At 56.3% G+C, this 18,562-nt stretch overlaps 1 protein-coding gene and 2 long non-coding RNA genes across 12 annotated transcripts in view; 1 reads left to right on the top strand and 2 right to left on the bottom strand.

The window, feature by feature from the left end:
• Positions 1–4,102, bottom strand: part of LOC109498466 — a 34,968-nt gene extending 30,866 nt beyond the window's left edge. For 6 of the 10 annotated variants that reach the window (XR_006596090.1, XR_006596088.1, XR_006596089.1 and 3 more), the window contains exon 1: positions 130–272. This is a non-coding gene — a long non-coding RNA (uncharacterized LOC109498466). Of the gene's footprint in view, positions 1–129; positions 2,500–2,783; positions 3,163–3,190 lie in introns of those variants that run through there. The other 4 variants (XR_006596095.1, XR_006596087.1, XR_006596091.1 and 1 more) reach the window with 4 other exon arrangements.
• A 2,246-nt stretch (positions 4,103–6,348) lies between these two features.
• On the bottom strand, positions 6,349–14,020 carry ADI1 (acireductone dioxygenase 1). Its single transcript, XM_023252162.2, has 4 exons — positions 13,805–14,020; positions 9,481–9,600; positions 8,280–8,459; positions 6,349–7,049 (listed from the first exon to the last, which is right to left on the bottom strand). The coding sequence occupies exons 1-4, from the start codon at positions 13,922–13,924 to the stop codon at positions 6,930–6,932; spliced, it is 540 nt and encodes a 179-aa protein (XP_023107930.2). The 5' UTR covers positions 13,925–14,020; the 3' UTR covers positions 6,349–6,929.
• A 953-nt stretch (positions 14,021–14,973) lies between these two features.
• Positions 14,974–15,751, top strand: LOC109498463. Its single transcript, XR_002155319.3, has 2 exons — positions 14,974–15,086; positions 15,355–15,751. It is a non-coding gene; the product is annotated as an uncharacterized LOC109498463 (long non-coding RNA).
• The last annotated feature ends 2,811 nt before the right edge of the window (positions 15,752–18,562 follow it).

The raw sequence follows: 18,562 nt of genomic DNA, 5'->3' as shown, positions 1-18,562 counted from the left end.
GCTCCTGCTCACAGCTCACTCAGCTCGTGAGCTGCCGGCCGCCACGTGCAGAGGCTCCGAGGACCGGACCCCCGTCCTCCCGAGAGCCCCGTGCCCCTGACCCTCGCCCTCCCCCACCCAGACCCTCACCCAGCTCCTCCTCTGTCCTCCCGCGGGCCGCCCTTCCCTCCTCGGGGCCCAGCCAGACGGGGAGGACAGAGAGCTGGGAAGTTTCCAGCATCTTTGTCCAGGGCTGGGTGCGGCCGTGTGCACGTGAACAGGCTGATTTTCGCCCCAGTGTAGTCAGGATTGAGGGCTGCTGGACCGAGTGCGCGTGGACAAGCTGCCTGTCAAGGTAAAGGGCGCTGCTGGGTTTCTAATTAAGAGCACGAGCCGTCCTCCCCGCGGCCAGGTGGGCGCTCTCTGGCTCGGGGAAGGTCGTTCGCGCCGGGGGATGCCTGGCGGGCAGGCTGGAGGCGGAGGCAAGACCGTGTTCTCACCAACAGAAAGACCTTAAATCCCGAGTTTCCAAGGGGAAGCTTTTCAGCTTCTGCTGTTGGTGCGCCGTGGGCTGGTGTTTCCCCCACACCTCACACGGTGACGCCCTGGGGCCCGGGGGAACGGCCTCTGGGGGTGACCGGGGTCAGGGGAGGCCGTGAGGGTGGGGCCCCGGGATGGGATCAGTGTCCTTGTAGAAAGGCAGTTCCAGAGCCTTCCAGAGCCTTCTCCCCGCTCCATTGTGTGAAGACATGGCGAGCAGGCAGCCCCTGGCCTCGGACGTCAGCCCCAGCCCGTGGTGCTGCGCTACGGCAGCCGAGGGCACGGACACAAAGCGGGGCTGCAGGTCGAGGCGGCTCCCGAGGGCCCCGCGGATTCCAAGAGCCGTGGCAGAGCCCCACAGCCACCAGGTGTGGTCAGGAGCCGTGGCCGCCAGAGTCCGCACATAATCCTGATCTGGGTCTTTCTAGAACCTACAGGAGCCACCCTCCCTGGAGAGACCATGGTGAGCTGTCTACGCAGAAGCCAGACCACCCTCCTCTCCCCGCACGGACCAGAGGCCACTATTCCCTCCCCTCTGTGCCCGTCCATCCAGAAGTTCCACTGTGGCTGAATATTCCACGCGCTGCTCCGGGTTCAGGCCCCCGGGGCCTCGTGAGCACGTGGGGAATCGGGCAGATGGCTCGGCTTGGGGGTGGCCGGGCACCAGGGCCGCCCCCTCCTCTGAGGTGCTCGGCCCCTCGCAGCCAGGCTGCCCTGGGGGAGCCCGTCCCCCTCATCAGAGCTCCCGACCCGGCCGCAGGCACACGGAACCCTCCCTGGGAAGCATGGGGACCAGAGCTGGGCAGGTGCGGGGACACCACGTTCCCGCTGTGGGGAGACGTCTTACTTGCAAGAGAGTGAGACCTTTGCGGAAAGGGCGGATGGGAGGCAGGGGGTGACACTTGTCCCTGTCACCCAGAGGCACGCCACATGTCAGCCGTCACTCGTGCTTCCCGGCAGAAGCCCCTACACGTTGGGTTTCTGTCACTTGGGGCAAAGAGCCCAACAGAGACAACAGAGGAGCTCACGTCGCGAACGCTGCCCAGCTCGGAGCCGGGGCCCTGCCATGGGCAGACAGCAATCGCCTAGGCTAAAGCCTCAGCGACACTCGACACTCGGGATCCGACCTCTTAGCGCCTCCCGCGGCCGCCAACGCCCCCACGCACCCACCAGGGGACACATTTCCACCACATCGTCACCACACGGGGACTCATGTCACACGAGGCCAGACACCGCAGGCCTGTGGACGGTCGGACCGTAGGGCAGGCGGCTCACCCTGCTGATGCCCAGAGCGGGGGACGGGGACAGGGGCCGGGAACGCCCACCTTCCCCGACACTCCCACCGTCTGCCCCTCGCTTCCCGGCCAGCATCAGGGGGACGAGCTCACCCCCGTCTTCTCTCCCCATGGGTCTGACCCCACTTGTTCTCAAAATTTTTGACCCACCAACAGCACATTTTTGGGAGGAGGGGGGCATCGCTGTTCAGCGTTTATGGTTAATCCATCCGTTATCAACCCAGAATTAGTCCAAAAGTGGGTGACTTAGAACAATGGTTCAAGGCGGTAACAATAAGGCAGCAAATTTACCACCACTTACGGAGTCACATCCGGACGGCCCCGGGGGCTTTCTTTCCCCTCTTGGTAAGGCGACTGCGCCAGGCCCTGGGGACAGCAAGGCCTCTCTGGCTGGTGTCAGCACCCCTGGCAGGCAGGCCTGTCCCAGGGCCACAAGCTGGCGATCGTGGCCCCGGAGCGCACCTTCCCAGATGTGCTCGGGAGAATGGAGACCCCCGAACACGTTTCCTGCCGCGTCTCCGACAGGCCGTGCGGAGGCCCAGCGCGAGAGCTGGGGGCGCCGTGTGCCTGGTTCTCAGCTCCGAGAGCTTTGCCTACCGTCTCAGCGCACACGCAGGAGACACACACGTCACTTTCCACGGAAACGGTGCCGCTCCCCTCCCCGCTCTGTCAGCAACACTTGGACCTGAGCAGAGCACAGAGGAGGCGACTGTGTTAAACGTGGGACACGCCTGGGTGGCTCAGCCGGTTAAGCATCTACTTCGACTCAGGCCATGATCTCGTGGTTCGTGGGTTCGAGCCCTGCATCGGGCTCTGTGCTGACAGCTCGGAGCCTGCTTCCGATTCTGGGTCTCCCTCTCTCTCTGCCCCTCCCCCACTCATGCTGTCTCTCAAAAATAAATAAACATTATTATTTTTTTTTTTTTACGTGGGACAAAGGGGGAATTCTGAAGGGTTCTCTCTACTTACCAAGGATGGAAGGGAAACCAAGGTCAACGAGTCGGTCTCACTGGTGGTACCAGCTGGTAGGCTGGCTGCCTAGAACTTTCTCAGACGGCCCTGACTGCAAACATTCCATCCAATGCAGAAAAAAAAAAACCCTGCAGACTGCAGAGCTCCATTTGGGATTCAGAAAGTGCAACCAGGGGCGCCTGGGCATCGCAGTCAGCAGAGCATTGGGCTCCCGATATCAGCTCAGGTCATGGTCCCAGGGTATGGGATCGAGCCCCAAGTCAAGCTCCAAGCTGCGTGTGGAGCCTGCTTGGGATTCTCTCTCTCCCTCTCCCCTGCTCGCATGTATGCTCTCTAAAATAAAAAACAAAAAACTTAAAAGAAAATGCGATCGAGCACGCATACCATCCGGCACACGCACTTACCCCAGACGTCTAACGCCGCGGACGATGAGGCCAAGCTGGGGGCTCTCAGTCCTCATCAAGCAGGACAGGACGCGGATCCTGCCAGCCCCGCACCCAGGCAGCAGAAGGTGGGGAAGGGGAGTCGCGGGGGCGGCTGACCGGCGGCTCAGGGAATCCGAGTGACATCGTGGCCGAGACACAGCGTCTGCTCCAACAGGCAGAGGGGCCACAGGTGTGACTCATCCCGCATCTGTTTTGGGTTTTGTTCCTCGTCACCTAAAATGAGCAGTTTCCCCACTGTCTCCACACCTGCATTCTGCAAAGCTCCAGCTCGTGTTTTAGAGAATGTTCTCCCTTTCAGACCCAGAGCAGTAGCAGACCGAACACTCCATTTCCTGCCATTTTAACCTTAAAATGTTAAAATGGAGGCTTTCTTGCGTCGTTGACTTCTTACTGTGCAGTTCCTAAAATTGCCTGAGGTTTCTAAACACTTCTGCATGATAGTCCTTCCAAAAGAAAACACCCTCCACCAAAACGACCGTTCTCAGATCCCATCCGCTTTAGCTCTGCGAACCCTGAGGGACGGCAGCAGATCCGGGTCACGCCCGGACGCCCCGCCCACCCCACGTCGGCACCGGCACCGGAAGTGCAAGGCTCGCCCTGGCAAGTTGCTCGGCGGCCCCCGGCCGAGCCCTCCCATCGGCCCGTCCACCACAGAAGTGCTTTGCTCTCAACTTTCCTGACCCGAGCGCCCCCCCTTCCCCCCCGAGAGCCTCTCGCTTCGGACGCAGAGCCCGGGCAGGGGAACCGTGTGCGCTCAGCTGTCAGAGCACACTACGAAAATCACACATCTGCAGGGGTAAACGTCGCCGTCATCTGGAAGAACCCCATCGGCAGAACTCGCTGTGACCTCATGAGACGTGGCTGACCTGTTGACGGGATCGCGTCACCCGCCCCTCCCCCCCCCCCCCCCCGCCTCGGGAGGCACAGGCAGCGATGGTCCGAGGAGCTCAGTGGCCCCCCACGCCAGGGTCCCCCTCAGCCACGGCAGGGCTCCGGAAACCGACCTGGCCGCGGCTGGTAAAAGCGCGTGTGCACGCGTGTGCACCGATTTGTAAGAGCACAGAAACTGAGCTGCACTGCGGGGTTTGACTCCCTGCAAACCAGCACATCCGCAGGCACTTGGTGTGCTTTTCCATCACTGCGTGTTTGCATTTCTACTGGGAAATGTTTTACCTCCTTAAACACAGACTAAACCCGCACTCGTCTCAGGATAACCAGCTGTAGGAGGCTGGAAGCCGTCTGGGGCCCATCAACCCTTGATAAACCCTTGATAAAAGGTGTGTCCTCCCAGCTCCGAGCTGGCCACCCGAGCGTCCGCGATACACGCAGGTGTTCGTGTCCAGTTGCCTCGAGCTGTGTGAAGCGGACAGGAGGGTGGGGACGTCTGTGGGCAGGTTCAGGGGTGTAGGGGGAGTCAGGAGCCATGTCAAGGGTGAGAAGCAGCCCGTGTGAACCCCTCAGAAGAAACTGCTGAGCCCACACAGAAGCCACACAAGACGGAACATGAGATTGGATGTGGGCTCTGTAGGGGCACCTGGGTGGCTCAGCTGGTTAAGCGTCCGACTCTTGGTTTCAGCTCAGGTTCGAGGGTTCGAGCCCCGCATCAGGCTCACCGCTGACAGTGCACAGCCTGCTCAGGATCCTCTCTCTCCCCTCCCTGCCCTTCCCTCATCACTGTGTCTCCCTCAAAAATTAAAAAGAAATTTTTTTAATGTGGGCTTTGTAAGTAAAGCCATGACCCACTCAGGGGAGATCGGTATCAGACATTTCTATATTTTACAGCACGATTTTGACGTGAATTAAATCTAGCGTGTGGTCTCTTAACCGAAGTGTAGCGCACACGGCCGTGCGTGGAGCCAGGCCGAGGCAGGAGACCGGTCAGGAGAACACTCGTCCAGAGGCCGCTGCCGGCTCTCCCGGGGGTTACTCCAGCACCCCTCCGACACGCCCACCATGCTGCCTTCACTTCTGTGAGGAGTCAGGTAGGGTCTTCAAAGTGGGGAGTCGGGAATGCCAAGCTGACAGATGGGAGCTCACGTGAGGGGCAGAAATCACGAACAGGCGCAAAGCTCTGCCTGTGGTTGATCGGCAAGTCACTGAAACACCTGGCCACTCAGATGACCCAGCACGAGCCTCTTCGGACGGGACCGGGGCCCCTCCTCCCTCGCCAGCTCTTCCTTCTGCGTAAAGACAGGGACAGAGACGGGGGCCGGAAGAGAGTGGAAACCGGAGACAGGACCCGCTCACTCAGGAACCGTGGACAAAGGCAACCAGGGAAAGCCACAGGCATGTGAGACTCTTAGAGGCTAGATTCCAAACGGATAAAGTATCTGGGGCTCAGTGGTTAATCCGGATCCCAGTACAGGGTTGGGAAGTTCCTGGATTATCCGTCTGCCTCTTAATAGGAGACACCGATGCAGGGCCCGAGACCCAGCTGGGGCCTTTCACAGTGTCATTTACCCTAAGTAAGAATAAAGTAAAAATGGGTATTTCTTTATCACACCAACGCGTAAACCAGTTGGAAGATACCCACTTGTGTTCTGACTGATCAATATCCCAGCCACGGAACACCCACCACTATGTGCTCCATGGCTTTGAACAGAGGACACACTGCGGGGCACCTGGGGGGCTCAGTCGGCTGAGCGGTGGACTTTGGTTCAGGTCAGAAACTCATGGTTCATGGGTTCGAGCCCCGCGTCGGGCTCTGTGCTGACAGCTCAGAACCTAGAGCCTACTTCGGATCCTCCGTCCCCCTCTCTCTGCCCTTCCTCTGCTCATGCTCTCTCTCTCTCTCAAATAAAACATTTAAAAAAAAAAGATGAATTTTAACATGAAGATTTTTAATCCAGTTTAAAAAACACTTAAAACAATCTGCCCATCAAAACAAGAGGTTGATTTGGGGTCTATTATTGTAACAAATTAGGCAAGATCATATTTCAGAATCATTGAGAAAAAAGATAATGTCCTAGTTTTCTTGTTAAAAAAAACAAACAAAAAACCTTGCTTGTAAAAGAGTTAACAGGAAAATCAACCTGGAAATCTCAGTGAACAAACACTAACACAGATGAAATATAAATTCCTTATATGCGTGTATGAATGACCACGACCACAGAAAGTATCTGAACGGTGATTTTAATGACCGGTATGTTCCCGAATAAGGACTCCAAGCCCAGAGCACAGAATTAAGGCAGCTACTTTGTTTCCAACAAGAAAGTGCACAAGGAACCCCGAGTGTCCCCCGACCGCAGTCTCCACCCAGTTCTGGGAGAAAAGTGTCCTCTAGCTGGCCAGTCTGTCATCCACCGTGACACCCGCTTACAAGGCACACCTGGCATCGACCGACATGTGCTTACTGTGCGGGCACCAGGTGTGGCGGGGCGGCTCAGTACTCACATCTGGAAGGTGCTCTCGTTTGCGGTAAAATCGACCGTGCGCGCTGACACATGGCTGCCGGCCGCCAATCTCGAATTACGTAAAATGTGATTTGCCCACATTCCCAGAGCTGCTAACATGTAAAAATCACTCGTAGAAAAAGCTCCTCTCATTAAACGCCCTCGAATCAAATAACCTCGCGGAGGAAGGCTCTCGTGGCCCCCGCTCTACAGCAGAAAAGCAAGGAGGAAGGACAGGTCCTCTGCTGGGATCGCGTTCAGGACATTCCCAAGGGCGAAGGGTGAGCGAGGCCCCCAGGGCGCCGCTACTCCGTCTGCGCCAAGAATTCCACGTACTGCCCCCGAACCTCGAAATGGTCGGCCGGCCGGTTGTACGCCGTCCACACCGGTTCTCCCACAAACAGCCGCATGGCTTTCACGTAGTTCTAGAAAACACACAAACATGCCCAGCTGTAAAACCAGCCCTCAGGGTGACCTCCCTGGCTGCGTCTGCTCCTGCTCCTGTGTCTTAACCACGTGGCCACATTTCTTCTCCGAAAGGAGGTATGGGCCGCCAGGGCCCCAAGTTCGCGTGCCCAGGAAAGCACGGGGCACGGAGGTCCAGCGCTGAGCCCATTCCTGCGACCCGCGCTGACCGCCTGCCTGCGCGCTCCCCTCGGCACCGCTCTCGTAACGTCAGGGCCCCGCGCCGCTCAACACCGGCGAGGACGGCGCGACGCCCTCCCTCAGATTACCAATGTACGTGCCGTTCAGGTCCGTTCTCGCTTCTAGGAATTTACCCTGGTGACAAAGTCACACCTGTCCAAGTGACAAGCGCGTAAGGTTATTAGTCCCAGCACGGTTCACCGTAGCAAACAGCGGTCTGCACGCCCAGCCCCAGCGGGAGGGATCGTCCTGGCCGTGGAATAAGCCGGCGGGCGGGGGTCTGGAGACGGAGCCTAGCGGCTGCACGGAAGGACCCACCCCCCACCCACGGCCAGGAAATGATCCGAGACTGGACCCGGGGAAGGGAAACGTGGAACCTCGTGTAGAGGCCGCCGCGTCCTGTGCCGGGAGGACGCAACACTCACACTTGCCGGAGCGCACAGGGCTGGGCAGCGGGGGAGAAAGGAAGCCGTCCGCTTGGCGCCCTTCCAGAATTCTGGGTTTACACCACATGCCTTTAGTTTCCGTTCGGAAACCATACTTACCTCTCGGGTTTGGCCCAAACCCCAACCAGAGAGCGACCTCGCTTCCGTGCTGACGGCCGATCCTCACGCCAGGACTGGTATCGCACTACGGTTTCGCTCCGAACGGAAACGCTCGGGAAAGCGACAGAGCAGCAGGGACCTAGAGACGCCCACCGAGCTGCACCCCTACGCTCACCACGTGCTCTCTCCTTAAAGGAGCGGGATCCCTTCCTGCTGACCTGCCTGGCCTCCCGGGGACCGCGGGTCGTGTGTGCACATGTGCCGCCACCGACCAAGGACAAAGCCGGAGCTTCCTGACGGCCCGCAGATGGCGTGTGGCCCCCAGGCTCCCGCCGGCCTCTCCCGGGGGAGCCTGGGGCCCCGGCTCACGAGCTCCGGAGCGGCGAGGGCGCCGCTGAGAGGGCAGTGCCGCGAGCTCCCGACATCCGTGCACGGACACCTGCGAATCCAACACAGCGATCCTACCTTTTCATCCAGCGTGAAGCGGTGATAGATCCCAGCGGGAAGGGTGATCATGTCTCCTTTCTCCATGAAGATGCGGACCCACTTGTCCTCCTTGTCCCTCACATCAAAGTAGCCGCTGCCGTCCAAGATGTAGCGGATCTCGTCGTCCAGGTGCAGGTGCTCCTTGTAGAACATCTTGATCTAGACAGGAAGGACACCGCCACGTCTCTCGGGGCCCGTCCCCAAGTCAGCACAGGTCCAGCCACCGACCCCGCCCTCAAAGACCAGGACTGGGGTGGACAGGGTCCCTTCATAAAAATAGAAATATTCTGGGGGCGCCTGGGGGGCTCAGTCGGTCGAGCATCTGACTTCAGCTCAGGTCATGACCCTCAGGTCAGGGTTCGTGGGTTTGAGCCCCACGTCGGGCTCTGTGCTGACAGCATGGAGCCTGCTTGGGATTCTCTATCTCCATCTGTCTGCCCCTCCCCCACTCACATTCTTTCTCTCTCTCTCAAAATAAATAAATAAACTTAAAAAAAAAAGGGGGGGGGGGCGCCTGGGTGGCTCAGTCGGTTATGCAGCCGACTTCAACTCAGGTAATGATCTCACAGTCCGTGAGTTCGAGCCCCACGTCGGGCTCTGTGCTGACAGCTCAGAGCCTGGAGCCTGTTTCGGATTCTGTGTCTCCCTTTCTCTGACCCTCCCCCATTCATGCTCTGTCTCTCTCTGTCTCAAAAATAAATAAACGTTAAAAAAAAAAAAAAAAAAAAACTTTAAAAAAGAAAGTTCCAGGCCCAGAGGGCTTCATTGGTTAATCTGCCAAACATTTCAGGAAAAAATAAAACTGCTGTACCCATACTGTTCCAAAAAACAGAAACGGAGGTAACACTTCTCAGTTTACTCTATGGGCCGCCATTACTCTGATACAAAACTCAAATGAAGACGTTAAAAGGAAAAAAAGGGATGCCTGGGTGGGTCAATAAGTTAACTCTAACTCTTGGTTTCGGCTCAGGTCGTGATCTCATGGTTTGTGAGTTCAAGCTCCACGTCGGGCTCTGTGCTGACAGCGCAGAGCCTGCTTGGGATCCTCTCTCCCCCTCTCTCTGCCCCTCCCCTGCTTTCTCTTTCTCAAAATAACTAAATAAACATTAAAAAAAAAGAGCTTGTGTTTACTAGTAGTAAATAGAATGATTCCTCCTCACGCAGTGTAGAACTCCATTACCTTTTCTTCATAATCTGGTAGTTTATCCTTGCATATGGTTATTATGTCCATCCAGGAATAGTTTCTCTCTTTTCGGATCTTTTCTAACTCTGGATCATTCTCGTATTTGTCAGCATCAAGCTGTAAGAGTTTAAACAGCAACAAAAAAGAGGTCACATTAATGAAAGGAAACATGGATCTCTTTCTGGATCTCCAAAATGATCACATTCCAAATGTATCAGCGAGTCCTTTGTCAATCACAACCTAACCTTCCTTCCCCGCCCTCCCTGTTTCTCTTAAGGGCTTCCCCATCTTCTCTGTACCAGCTGAAGAGGCCGCAGTTGTGTTAAACTCCTGCTCCCTTCCCCCCAGCAGTCCTTCCTGCGGGTTCTACGTCACTGTTCCAGTCCCACTGCCAGGAGCCCAGGTAAAGTGGCCAAGCCTGTCCAAGGGCACCAACCATCCCCCCGCCCCCCATCCTATTCCTCCAGCGCCAGCCCTCTGCAGGTCTGGCTGATCTCTCTACAGCACGTCTCTGGTCCGTCGTGTCCCTGGGCAGAAATGACTCCTGTTCTGAAGGGCTGCAAATATAACCCGGGTTCACCGCCCTGGGATGCGAGGCCTTCCATCATGAGGCCCTGGGTGTCTCTTCTTCTCTGTCCCTATTCCCTGTTTATTTTTAAAGTTTATCTATTGAGAGAGAAAGAGAGAGAGAGAAGGCATGATATGGGGAGGGGCAAAGAGAGAGAAGAGTGAGAATCCCAAGCAGGATCTGCACTGTCAGCATGGAGCCGGGTGCGGGGCTCGAACTCACAAACTGCAAGATCACGACCTCAGCAGAAGTCGGTGCTTAACCGACTAAGCCACCGAGGTGCCCCTCATTCCCTGCTGTTGTTTAATCTACATCCTAAACCAACGAATAAGAGTATCTGCTTCTCCAAAAGACACCTGATGGTTCACATCCCCACATCCTTGCTCCTGATAGCTTCCTCCACCTAGAAAGTTCCCTCACCATTTTATCACAATCCTATCTATTCTTCAAGGCCCAATTTCTTTTTTTTTTTTTTAATTTTTTTTTCAACATTTATTTATTTTTGGGACAGAGAGAGACAGAGCATGAACGGGGGAGGGGCAGAGAGAGAGGGAGACACAGAATCGGAGACAGGCTCCAGGCTCTGAGCCATCAGCCCAGAGCCCGACGCGGGGCTTGAACTCACGAACCGCGAGATCGCGACCTGGCTGAAGTCGGACGCTTAACCGACTGTGCCACCCAGGCGCCCCTTCAAGGCCCAATTTCTAACAACACGTTGGTCATGAAGCCCTCCCCTAGGACTCTAGGCAGAATTAGTCTGCACTCCTACTTCAAACTATCGGAAATGAATTTAGTATCCTTGGCCCTATACTGCGATAAAATGCACATTTCATCACAACTACTAAACAACAAACTCCAGAATACCTTTTTTTGAGAGAGAGAGAGAGAGAGAGAGGAAGAAAGGGCACAAGTGAGTGAAGGGCAGAGAGAATCCCAGGAGGGGGAGAAAGAGAGAGAGAGAAGTGGGGCTCACCCAAAGCGGGGCCCGAGCTCACCAGATGCAGAACTCCCAACTCATGAACCGTGAGATCATGACCTGAGCCGAAGTCAGATGTGTAACGGCTGAGCGTTACGCCCCCAACTCCAGAATATCTTCAAGTACTAGTCATCGATACATTAATTTCTGCATAGCTGACTCCCCAAGTTATCCAGTCCACCCCTGGACGTGCACAGCACCGATCTACTTCAAATGGTGTGTGTCAGAGCTTTGTATCACTCTGCTGTGTCGCTGACAGCAGACAAGAAAAATGGTCCGTCGGTTCCCAATGATCAAGAATGGTTACTACGAAGCCAGTACGTAAGAATACGCAGGACACGGGCACTGGGGGGGGCTCAGTCAGTTAGGCTCCAGCTCCTGATTTCGGCTCAGGTCATGATCTCACGGTTTGCGGGTTCGGGCCCCACATCGGGCTCTGTGCTGATGGGCGTGTGGAGCCTGCTTGGGATTCTCTCTCTCCCTCTCTCTCAAAATAAATAAAATGAACTTTAAAAAAAAAAAATACACAGGACACAAAAACCACAGAATAAACATAATTTAATTTTTACAGCCCTTTGACTTATCCACAGCAGAAGCAGAAGGCAGGAGGAACTGGGTTTGACCCATGGAATTACTAAAAGATGCCTTTTAAAATGTAGTATTTCAGGGGTGCCTGGGCAGCTCAGTCGGTTGAGCGTCCGACTTTGGCTCAGGTCTTGCAATCTTGCAATACGATCTTGCAATCTCTGAGTTCGAGCCCCGCATCAGGCTCTGCACTGACAGCTCGGAGCCTGGAGCCTGCTTCGGATTCTGTGTCTCCCTCTCTCTCTGCCCCTCCCCGCTCATGCTCTCTCTCTCTCTCTGTCAAAAATTAGTAAATATTAAAAAAATGTTTTTAATAAAATGTCGTATTTTATCACTTGGATACTTTCACAAGTTGACCAATATCTCATTCTTGTTGTAAGCTGTAAAAAGCAGAATGAAACCCCCAAAGCACAGTAACTTGACCTTTCTGATTGTTTACATTGCAGATAATTGATTTTACGATAAAACAAAATTTCCCTCTGTAACAGACACTGCATACCATTTGATTGTTTCAAAAATGGTACCTTCCAGTAGGTTGAGTGTTTTAACCTTAGCCTGGGAAAAGACAAATACTCCGTAAACATTAACACAGGCACGAAAGCAACCCGTTTAGTAGACAGGAAGCCCTTTTAATGGCGAGAAGGCCAGCCGTGCTTCTACACTGGCTCATGTGAAAATGAATCAAAGGAGCCTTGTTTACCAGGGAGGGGGAGGCCGGCAGGGGGCGCTCCGACGCCCCGCGCTCCCAGTCAACGGCCGACCCACCAGGAGAAGCCTCGCCTGGCAGGTGGCTGCTACTTCACTACACCTGCAGGTTTCCTCCCACCCCAGCAACGGCCCCGCGAAGCCACCGCTCCAGCTCCCAGTTTACTCCAGAGTGGTTTTTGTTTACAACAGCATTCCCAACTCCTCCTCCACCTTTTCAAAAGACTGTTCCTCTCATTTATTAGGGGACTTGACCACGGTTTTGCTGTGGTTTGCTTAGGTTGGACTGCAATCCTCTATTCCTAAATAAACCCATTTTCACTGCTAAAATAACGGGGCAGTTCTGTTTTGAAAGTCAACACTACTAGGGGCGCCTGGCTGGCTCAGTCCCTAGAACATGCGACTCCTGATCTCCGGGTTGTGAGTCCGAGCCCCCATGTCTGGTGTAGACATTACTTAAACAGTTAAAGAAAATAAAGAAAAGAAAAAAAAGAAAAGAGAGAAAAGGAAAGAAGAGAAAGAAAGAAAAGAAGAAAGAAAGAAAGAAAGAAAGAAAGAAAGAAAGAAAGAAAGAAAGAAAGAAAGAAAAGAAAAAAAAAGAGAGAAAGAACGAACAAACGAACGTTAACACTGCTCAACCAGAGGTACCAAGAAGACCTGCTTCTCCTTTATCTAAGAGAGACCAGATGAGGTCTAAAGTGCTGTTAGGCTGGAACATTCTACGAGCCTGTCCACCGGGGGTAAAGCGTCGCTACAAAACAAATCAGACTTTATTCCATTCTGGTCCCAGATGGAGCACGCGCGCGGGAGCGGACGTCACAGCAGACTCCGACAGCCGGGCCCCTGCAGCCCGCGGTGGGGGGGGGGGGGGTGGAGGGGGAGAGCGGTCCTGCCGAGACACCCCCCCCCAGACCCCGCACCCCTGCGTGCACTTCGCCAGGAGGGCACACCTGCCGCCGGCGCACCGCACAGGGACCCTGGGTGGCCCAAGGTCTCCTTCCCCGCTCTCGCCCGCTGCAGTCCGCTAACGCCGCGAACCCACCCGCCGCGTCAGACCACAGACCCCAAACCCCCGCCCCGACACCTCGCGGGGAACCCGACTGCCCCCACAACCCCTCTGCAAGCATGCGCAGCGCGCCCAGGCCGCCCACCACCCAGCGGAGACGCCGAGCATGCGCAGGACGCCCAGGCCCCCTAGAGGCGCGCAAGCGCTGAGCGCCCCGCAAACCGCCGCTCGGCCGGATCGTGAGCATGCGCACCGCTCCCGGGGCGCCTAGACTCCAGCCCCGCTACCCAGTGCGCGTTGCGTGCCCCGGGCGCCGCCGACCGCCCGACCCCTGACCCCCTGTAGGAGCATGCGCAGCTCTTCCCCCGGCCCTGTCCTGGCCGCGGTCCCCACTGGCCGAAGCTTCGGATGTGCGGGGAGCGCGGGGTTGGGGGGGGGGGGGGGAGAGAGACACCGCCCCGCCCGCCCCCGCGCTGCGTACCTTCCAGTAAAGAACCCCGAGCCGGCGCAGCTGCTCCAGGCCGACCAGGCTGCAGGGGTCGCCGCGGTGGGGCAGCCTCGGGTCGTCGGCCGACTCGTCCATGTACCAGGCCTGCACCATGGCCGGGCCGGGGACGCGGCGGAGGAAGAACGGGCGCGCCGCGCGGGGAAGGCCCTTGCCCCGGGGCGGCCGGGCGGGGCGGGGCCGGCGCGCCCGTCGGAGGGGGCGGAGCGTGGGGGAGAGAAGGGGGACTGCGGGGAGCGGGGCGGGCGGGGAGGGGGTGCAACGGGGGGGCGGGGCTGGTGACCAGGAGGAAGAGCCTGCCCCAGGGCCAAGGGTCAACTTGCTGCCGCTCAGCGGGGACCGCGTGGGTGAGACAGACGGAATTCGCACCGAGTCTGGCCTCGTTCTAGGTAAACGGGGCGTCCCGAGTCTTTCCTACTGCCCTGCTCTCGGGGGGCACGGGGCGCAGGTAAAATTCAGCGTCCTCCAGCCCTCTGCAAGTGGCGCCGGGTGCTACGATCTCTGGACAGCCAGAAGAATCTTGCGAAACAAACAGTATTTTACAGGAAGGAAACTAAATGCCATCCAAAAAAAGTGGTTTTATCACAACCCACGCAGCTGATGTGGGACCTAGCACGGCTCGAGGTCAGGTCAAGTCACCACGCAGGACAGGTGTCACTCAGGAGACTGTGCCTTCTCCAACCCCTCCCCCCTTCTTTGTAACAGCAGCAGGTCTACAGTACGACCCTGTATTTTTAAACCGCCCATCCCCCTTCCCAGGGTTAGGATTTAACGTCCTAGGAGAAATAAACAAGCTTCCCTTTACCAGTCTTTGAATTGATAATCCGTTTAGCAGATTAGAAAAGAAAAGAAAGGTTCATTTCTTTCAAAGCAATGAACCAGAAAAGATGGGATTATCTCAGCCATTCACCACGGTCTCTAGCAGGGAATCAAGTAACTGGGAAAGGTATGGGATTTAAACTAGACCGCTCTAGTCCACTCTAGAACTTCCCCAAGTTGTACACAAGGCACACATTTACTTCGTGTCCGTTCTGCTGCTGCAGCGACTGCACAGTGGAGAGCCCGCCTCTCCAGCTCGACCAGCGACAGCTCATCCTCCAGGATTCCACCTTCGACATCACTGCCGGTTTTGTTCTGCGCTTGGTGACAAAGCTGCGGAACGTGGTGGTTGATGGTGGTCTCACCCCACGCCCTCCCCTTAGCCCACCCTGTAGAGCCGCAGAGCTCCTCGCCAGTCCCTGCCGGCCGCTCCCACAAGGTAGCCCCGGCGCCCCCCTCCACCAGCCCCCCTGTTGCCAGGTCCAGTCCGTGCTTCTGTTCTCAGTCAGTTCGTCACAGTCGCCTACTCCCTTCCCGAGACATTTCTTGTCATTTCCCTTCCGCTCCCTCCTGGTTCTCGGTGGCGTGGCCACAATGTGCTGGGGTGCCCAGGGCTCTCCGTGTGCTGTCCTCTATCCGCACACGCTGTAGGTGTGCTCGTGTGGTGCAGTACACATCGATGACTGACCCCCACCATCTGTCTCCAGCCAGGACCTCTTCTGAGACCAGGCTCCATGTCTAACTTGGCATCACCACACACATGGTCGGTGTCTAGACCTAACTCAGCCGAAACGGAGTCGAGTGCCTGCACACCCAGCCTTGTCTCCCCAGCCTTTCCTGACCCAGCGAACAGCAGCGCCAAACGTCTAGGGATTTTGTGTTTCCTCTCCCCTCCCCTCAGCATCCAGCCAAGTCTAGCAGCAAATCCCATCGCTTTGACCTCCAAAGCACACCCCACATCCACTCACTTACCCCATCCCGGGTCCTTCTGCCCTCTTTTCTTGCCTGGTGAAATGGACTTACTGAAATTGACCCCCTGCTTCCATTTCTGCGGCTCCACACTTCCGTGCAGAGCGTGTATTAAAAAACACAAACGGGATTGTGTCACCTGTCTGCTTGGCCCTCCTTTCCCGACCACCTGGCTGCCGACCACCTCTCCAGCCTCTGCCTCCCGCCTGTTCTCTGCCCTCCACACACGCGGGTCTCTCAGCGTCTGAGTCTGCCGTCCTCCCTACCTCGGGGCCTTTGCCAGTGCGTTTTCCCTCCCTCCATCCTGCAGACACCGTTCTCCCCTGCGCGCTTCCCTTCTCCGCTTAGGACCCCTCCCTAGAGAGGCCTTCTGACCGCACCCCGCGCGGCTGGGAGGTCTCCCTGTTTCACACGCTCCTGGTGCTTATCTGTAATGATGTATTTGGCTAATGTCAGCCTCCACCTTAGGACTGCCGGCCCCATGTTTTTGGTACTTGCTGAATGAATACATGTGTGTTGCCAATGACAACTTGTGTCTTGGGGTCAGGGTGTGTCTTCCAGGGACCAGTGCCTGGTATGTGACAGGCGACAAAAGGAAGTCTGATGAATGAAAACGGAAGGGCTATGAGAAGCACTCCAGAGTTTCCACAACATCACTACAACTGCCCTCCTAACTCAAATCAAATCTCCTTCCCTAGAAAATAATGCTGTGCACCGGGTAATCTTCTGTGGGCTTCCCACACATGGTCTCACCTGCCCTCACGTTTCTTTAATGTTTATTTATTTTTGAAAGAGGGTGTCAGCAGGGGAGGGGCAGAGAGAGGTAGAGACAGAGGATCCAAGGCAGGCTCTGCGCTGTCAGCACAGAGCCCAATGTAGGCTCGAACCCGTGAACTGTGAGATCGCTACTTGAGCTGAAGTCCGACGCTTAACCGACTGAGTCACCCAGGCCCCCTTACTACCCACGCTTTAACGACAACTGAGGCAAGCAGGGCTCATAACTGGCTCAAGGTCACACGGCCAGGAAGGAGCAAGGCTGGGATCTGAGCTGCCCGCAAAGCGTGCGGCGGTTGGGGGGAATGACCGCTTCCTGGAACTAAGTACCTGCAGGGTCGCCCCCACCCCCCGCCCCCGCCACCATAGGGCAGCACAGCACAGTCGTGTGTCACCGTTCATTGGCCTCCACGTTAAGCAGGAGCCTCATTTATTTATTGTTCACTATTGGGGAGGAGAGAGGGAGCTGTTTTATGTCTGTATAAACAACCATACTGTGGAAAAGCAGAACAGGCGGCCGCGGAACCCGGCACTGGCTGGCAGAGCGGGTCCGAGCAGGCAGAAGCAGACACCAACAGCACGCATCGCATCGCTTTCCTGTGACCAGTGCTGCCCTCCGGGAATCCTCCTTAGAAGGGAAGAAGTCTCTTGAAATTGAACTGCTTCTTCCAGCAGAATAGCCAGCAGCGGCCAAAACATACATCATGCAACCGGAGTTTATCACCCCGAAGTGGGCAGCTCGGGGTCTGTAGATGCTTTGAAAGACAGATGGTCGCCCTCCCTGCCTGCACGCCCGCCACCCGTCTACGGGTGTGCGCCCGTGCCAGCGACGTGCTTCCTCTGCGAGGGTCTTTCAGGCTTCGTGGGCCAAGAGGCAGAATCAAGCAGAGGAGATGGGTCCTTCAGTAGCAACCGTTTTGAAATCTGAAAAACAGGCGCCTGGGTGGCTCAGCTGGTTAAGCGTCCGACTTTTGATTTCAGCTCAGGCCGCAATCTCACGGTTTGTGGGTTCGTGCCCTGCGTCAGGCTCCGTGCTGACAGCGGGGAGCCTGCTTGGGATTCTCTGTCTCCCCCTCTCTGTACCCCTCCCCCCGTTCTCTCTCTCAAAATAAACTTTTAAAAAAATGTAAAAGCCATTCTTAGCTCACAGAACATACAAAAACAGGCATCAGGCTGGAATCTGCTGACCCCACTGTATCCCAATAATAATATTAAAATTGTATTTCCCTGGCCTGTGGGGAGCACTTTGTCAGAGTCTCAGATTTCATGCTACCAACAAGCCAAGGAGGGAGCTTGCCATAAGCTTGTGCATGCGGGCGGAAGACCCGAGTCTCCGGGGTCAGCGGCAAGGCCCAGCACCCGACTCAACGGCAGTGGCTGGTGTCAGTGTCTCTGCACCGGCTCCTCCCAGGGGACGCGAAGAGACCAGAAGACACCCATGTGCTCAGCGGGTTGCACTGAGCTTAGGAACCTAGATCTCCATTATACCGGGCAGGAAGCACGCCTGCCCCTGCTCCAGGGACACACCAACCACATGGGTCTTCCAAGGCCATTGGGCTAAACAAAGATCCCTGCAAGGGTAGTTAGGATCCCATTGGTGTGTGTGCAGAAATGTCAGAGGCCCGTGGAGAACTGGGACCCGCTCTATGTGCACTTATTGGACAGAGTCTTGGAAATATGACAGAGTGCTCACGGTCCTGAAGGTGAGAAGTGTGGGCGCGGCGAGGGTCACCCTCTGCTCAGCGTCACAAGCTGCAGTCAAGGTCGCTGCGGCTGCCTCCTTGCTGGAGTGTGCTTGTTGGCAGAACTCACTCAGTAAACCCGAGACCCCTCTTTTCTTACTGGCTGGTGACCAGGAGCTGCTCTCTATGCCCAGAAGATGCCCTCAGTCCTTTGCCCATAACACAGATGCCTACTTCTCTAAGCCAACAGGAAAGGCTTTATCCCTTTGAATCTCTCCTTCCAAGAAGATCCCGCCCAATTAGTTCAGGCTCACCAAAGATAACCTCCATTTTGATGAACTCCGAGTCCAGTGGTTTGGGGCTTTAGTTACTCCTGCAGTAAGGCTCAGTAATTTCACCAGCAGCCAGACTCACAGCTCCACCCACGCTCAAGGGTCTGATACAGGGCTTGTCCACCAGGGGGGGAAATCTCAAAATGCTGCTTACCACA

This window comes from Felis catus, chromosome A3, assembly GCF_018350175.1.
Source record: "Felis catus isolate Fca126 chromosome A3, F.catus_Fca126_mat1.0, whole genome shotgun sequence".
Taxonomy (NCBI): domain Eukaryota; kingdom Metazoa; phylum Chordata; class Mammalia; order Carnivora; family Felidae; genus Felis; species Felis catus.
This window is presented reverse-complemented; position numbering and strand designations above follow the sequence as displayed.

Coding starts and splice junctions, on each gene's coding strand:
- ADI1 (XM_023252162.2), bottom strand. CDS start 13,924: ATGGTGCAGGCCTGGTACATGGACGAGTCGGCCGACGACCCGAGGCTG. Junction 9,601..13,804: donor TCGGGGTTCTTTACTGGAAG/GTACGCAGCGCG, acceptor AAACTCTTACAG/CTTGATGCTGACAAATACGA. Junction 8,460..9,480: donor TACCAGATTATGAAGAAAAG/GTAATGGAGTTC, acceptor CTTCCTGTCTAG/ATCAAGATGTTCTACAAGGA.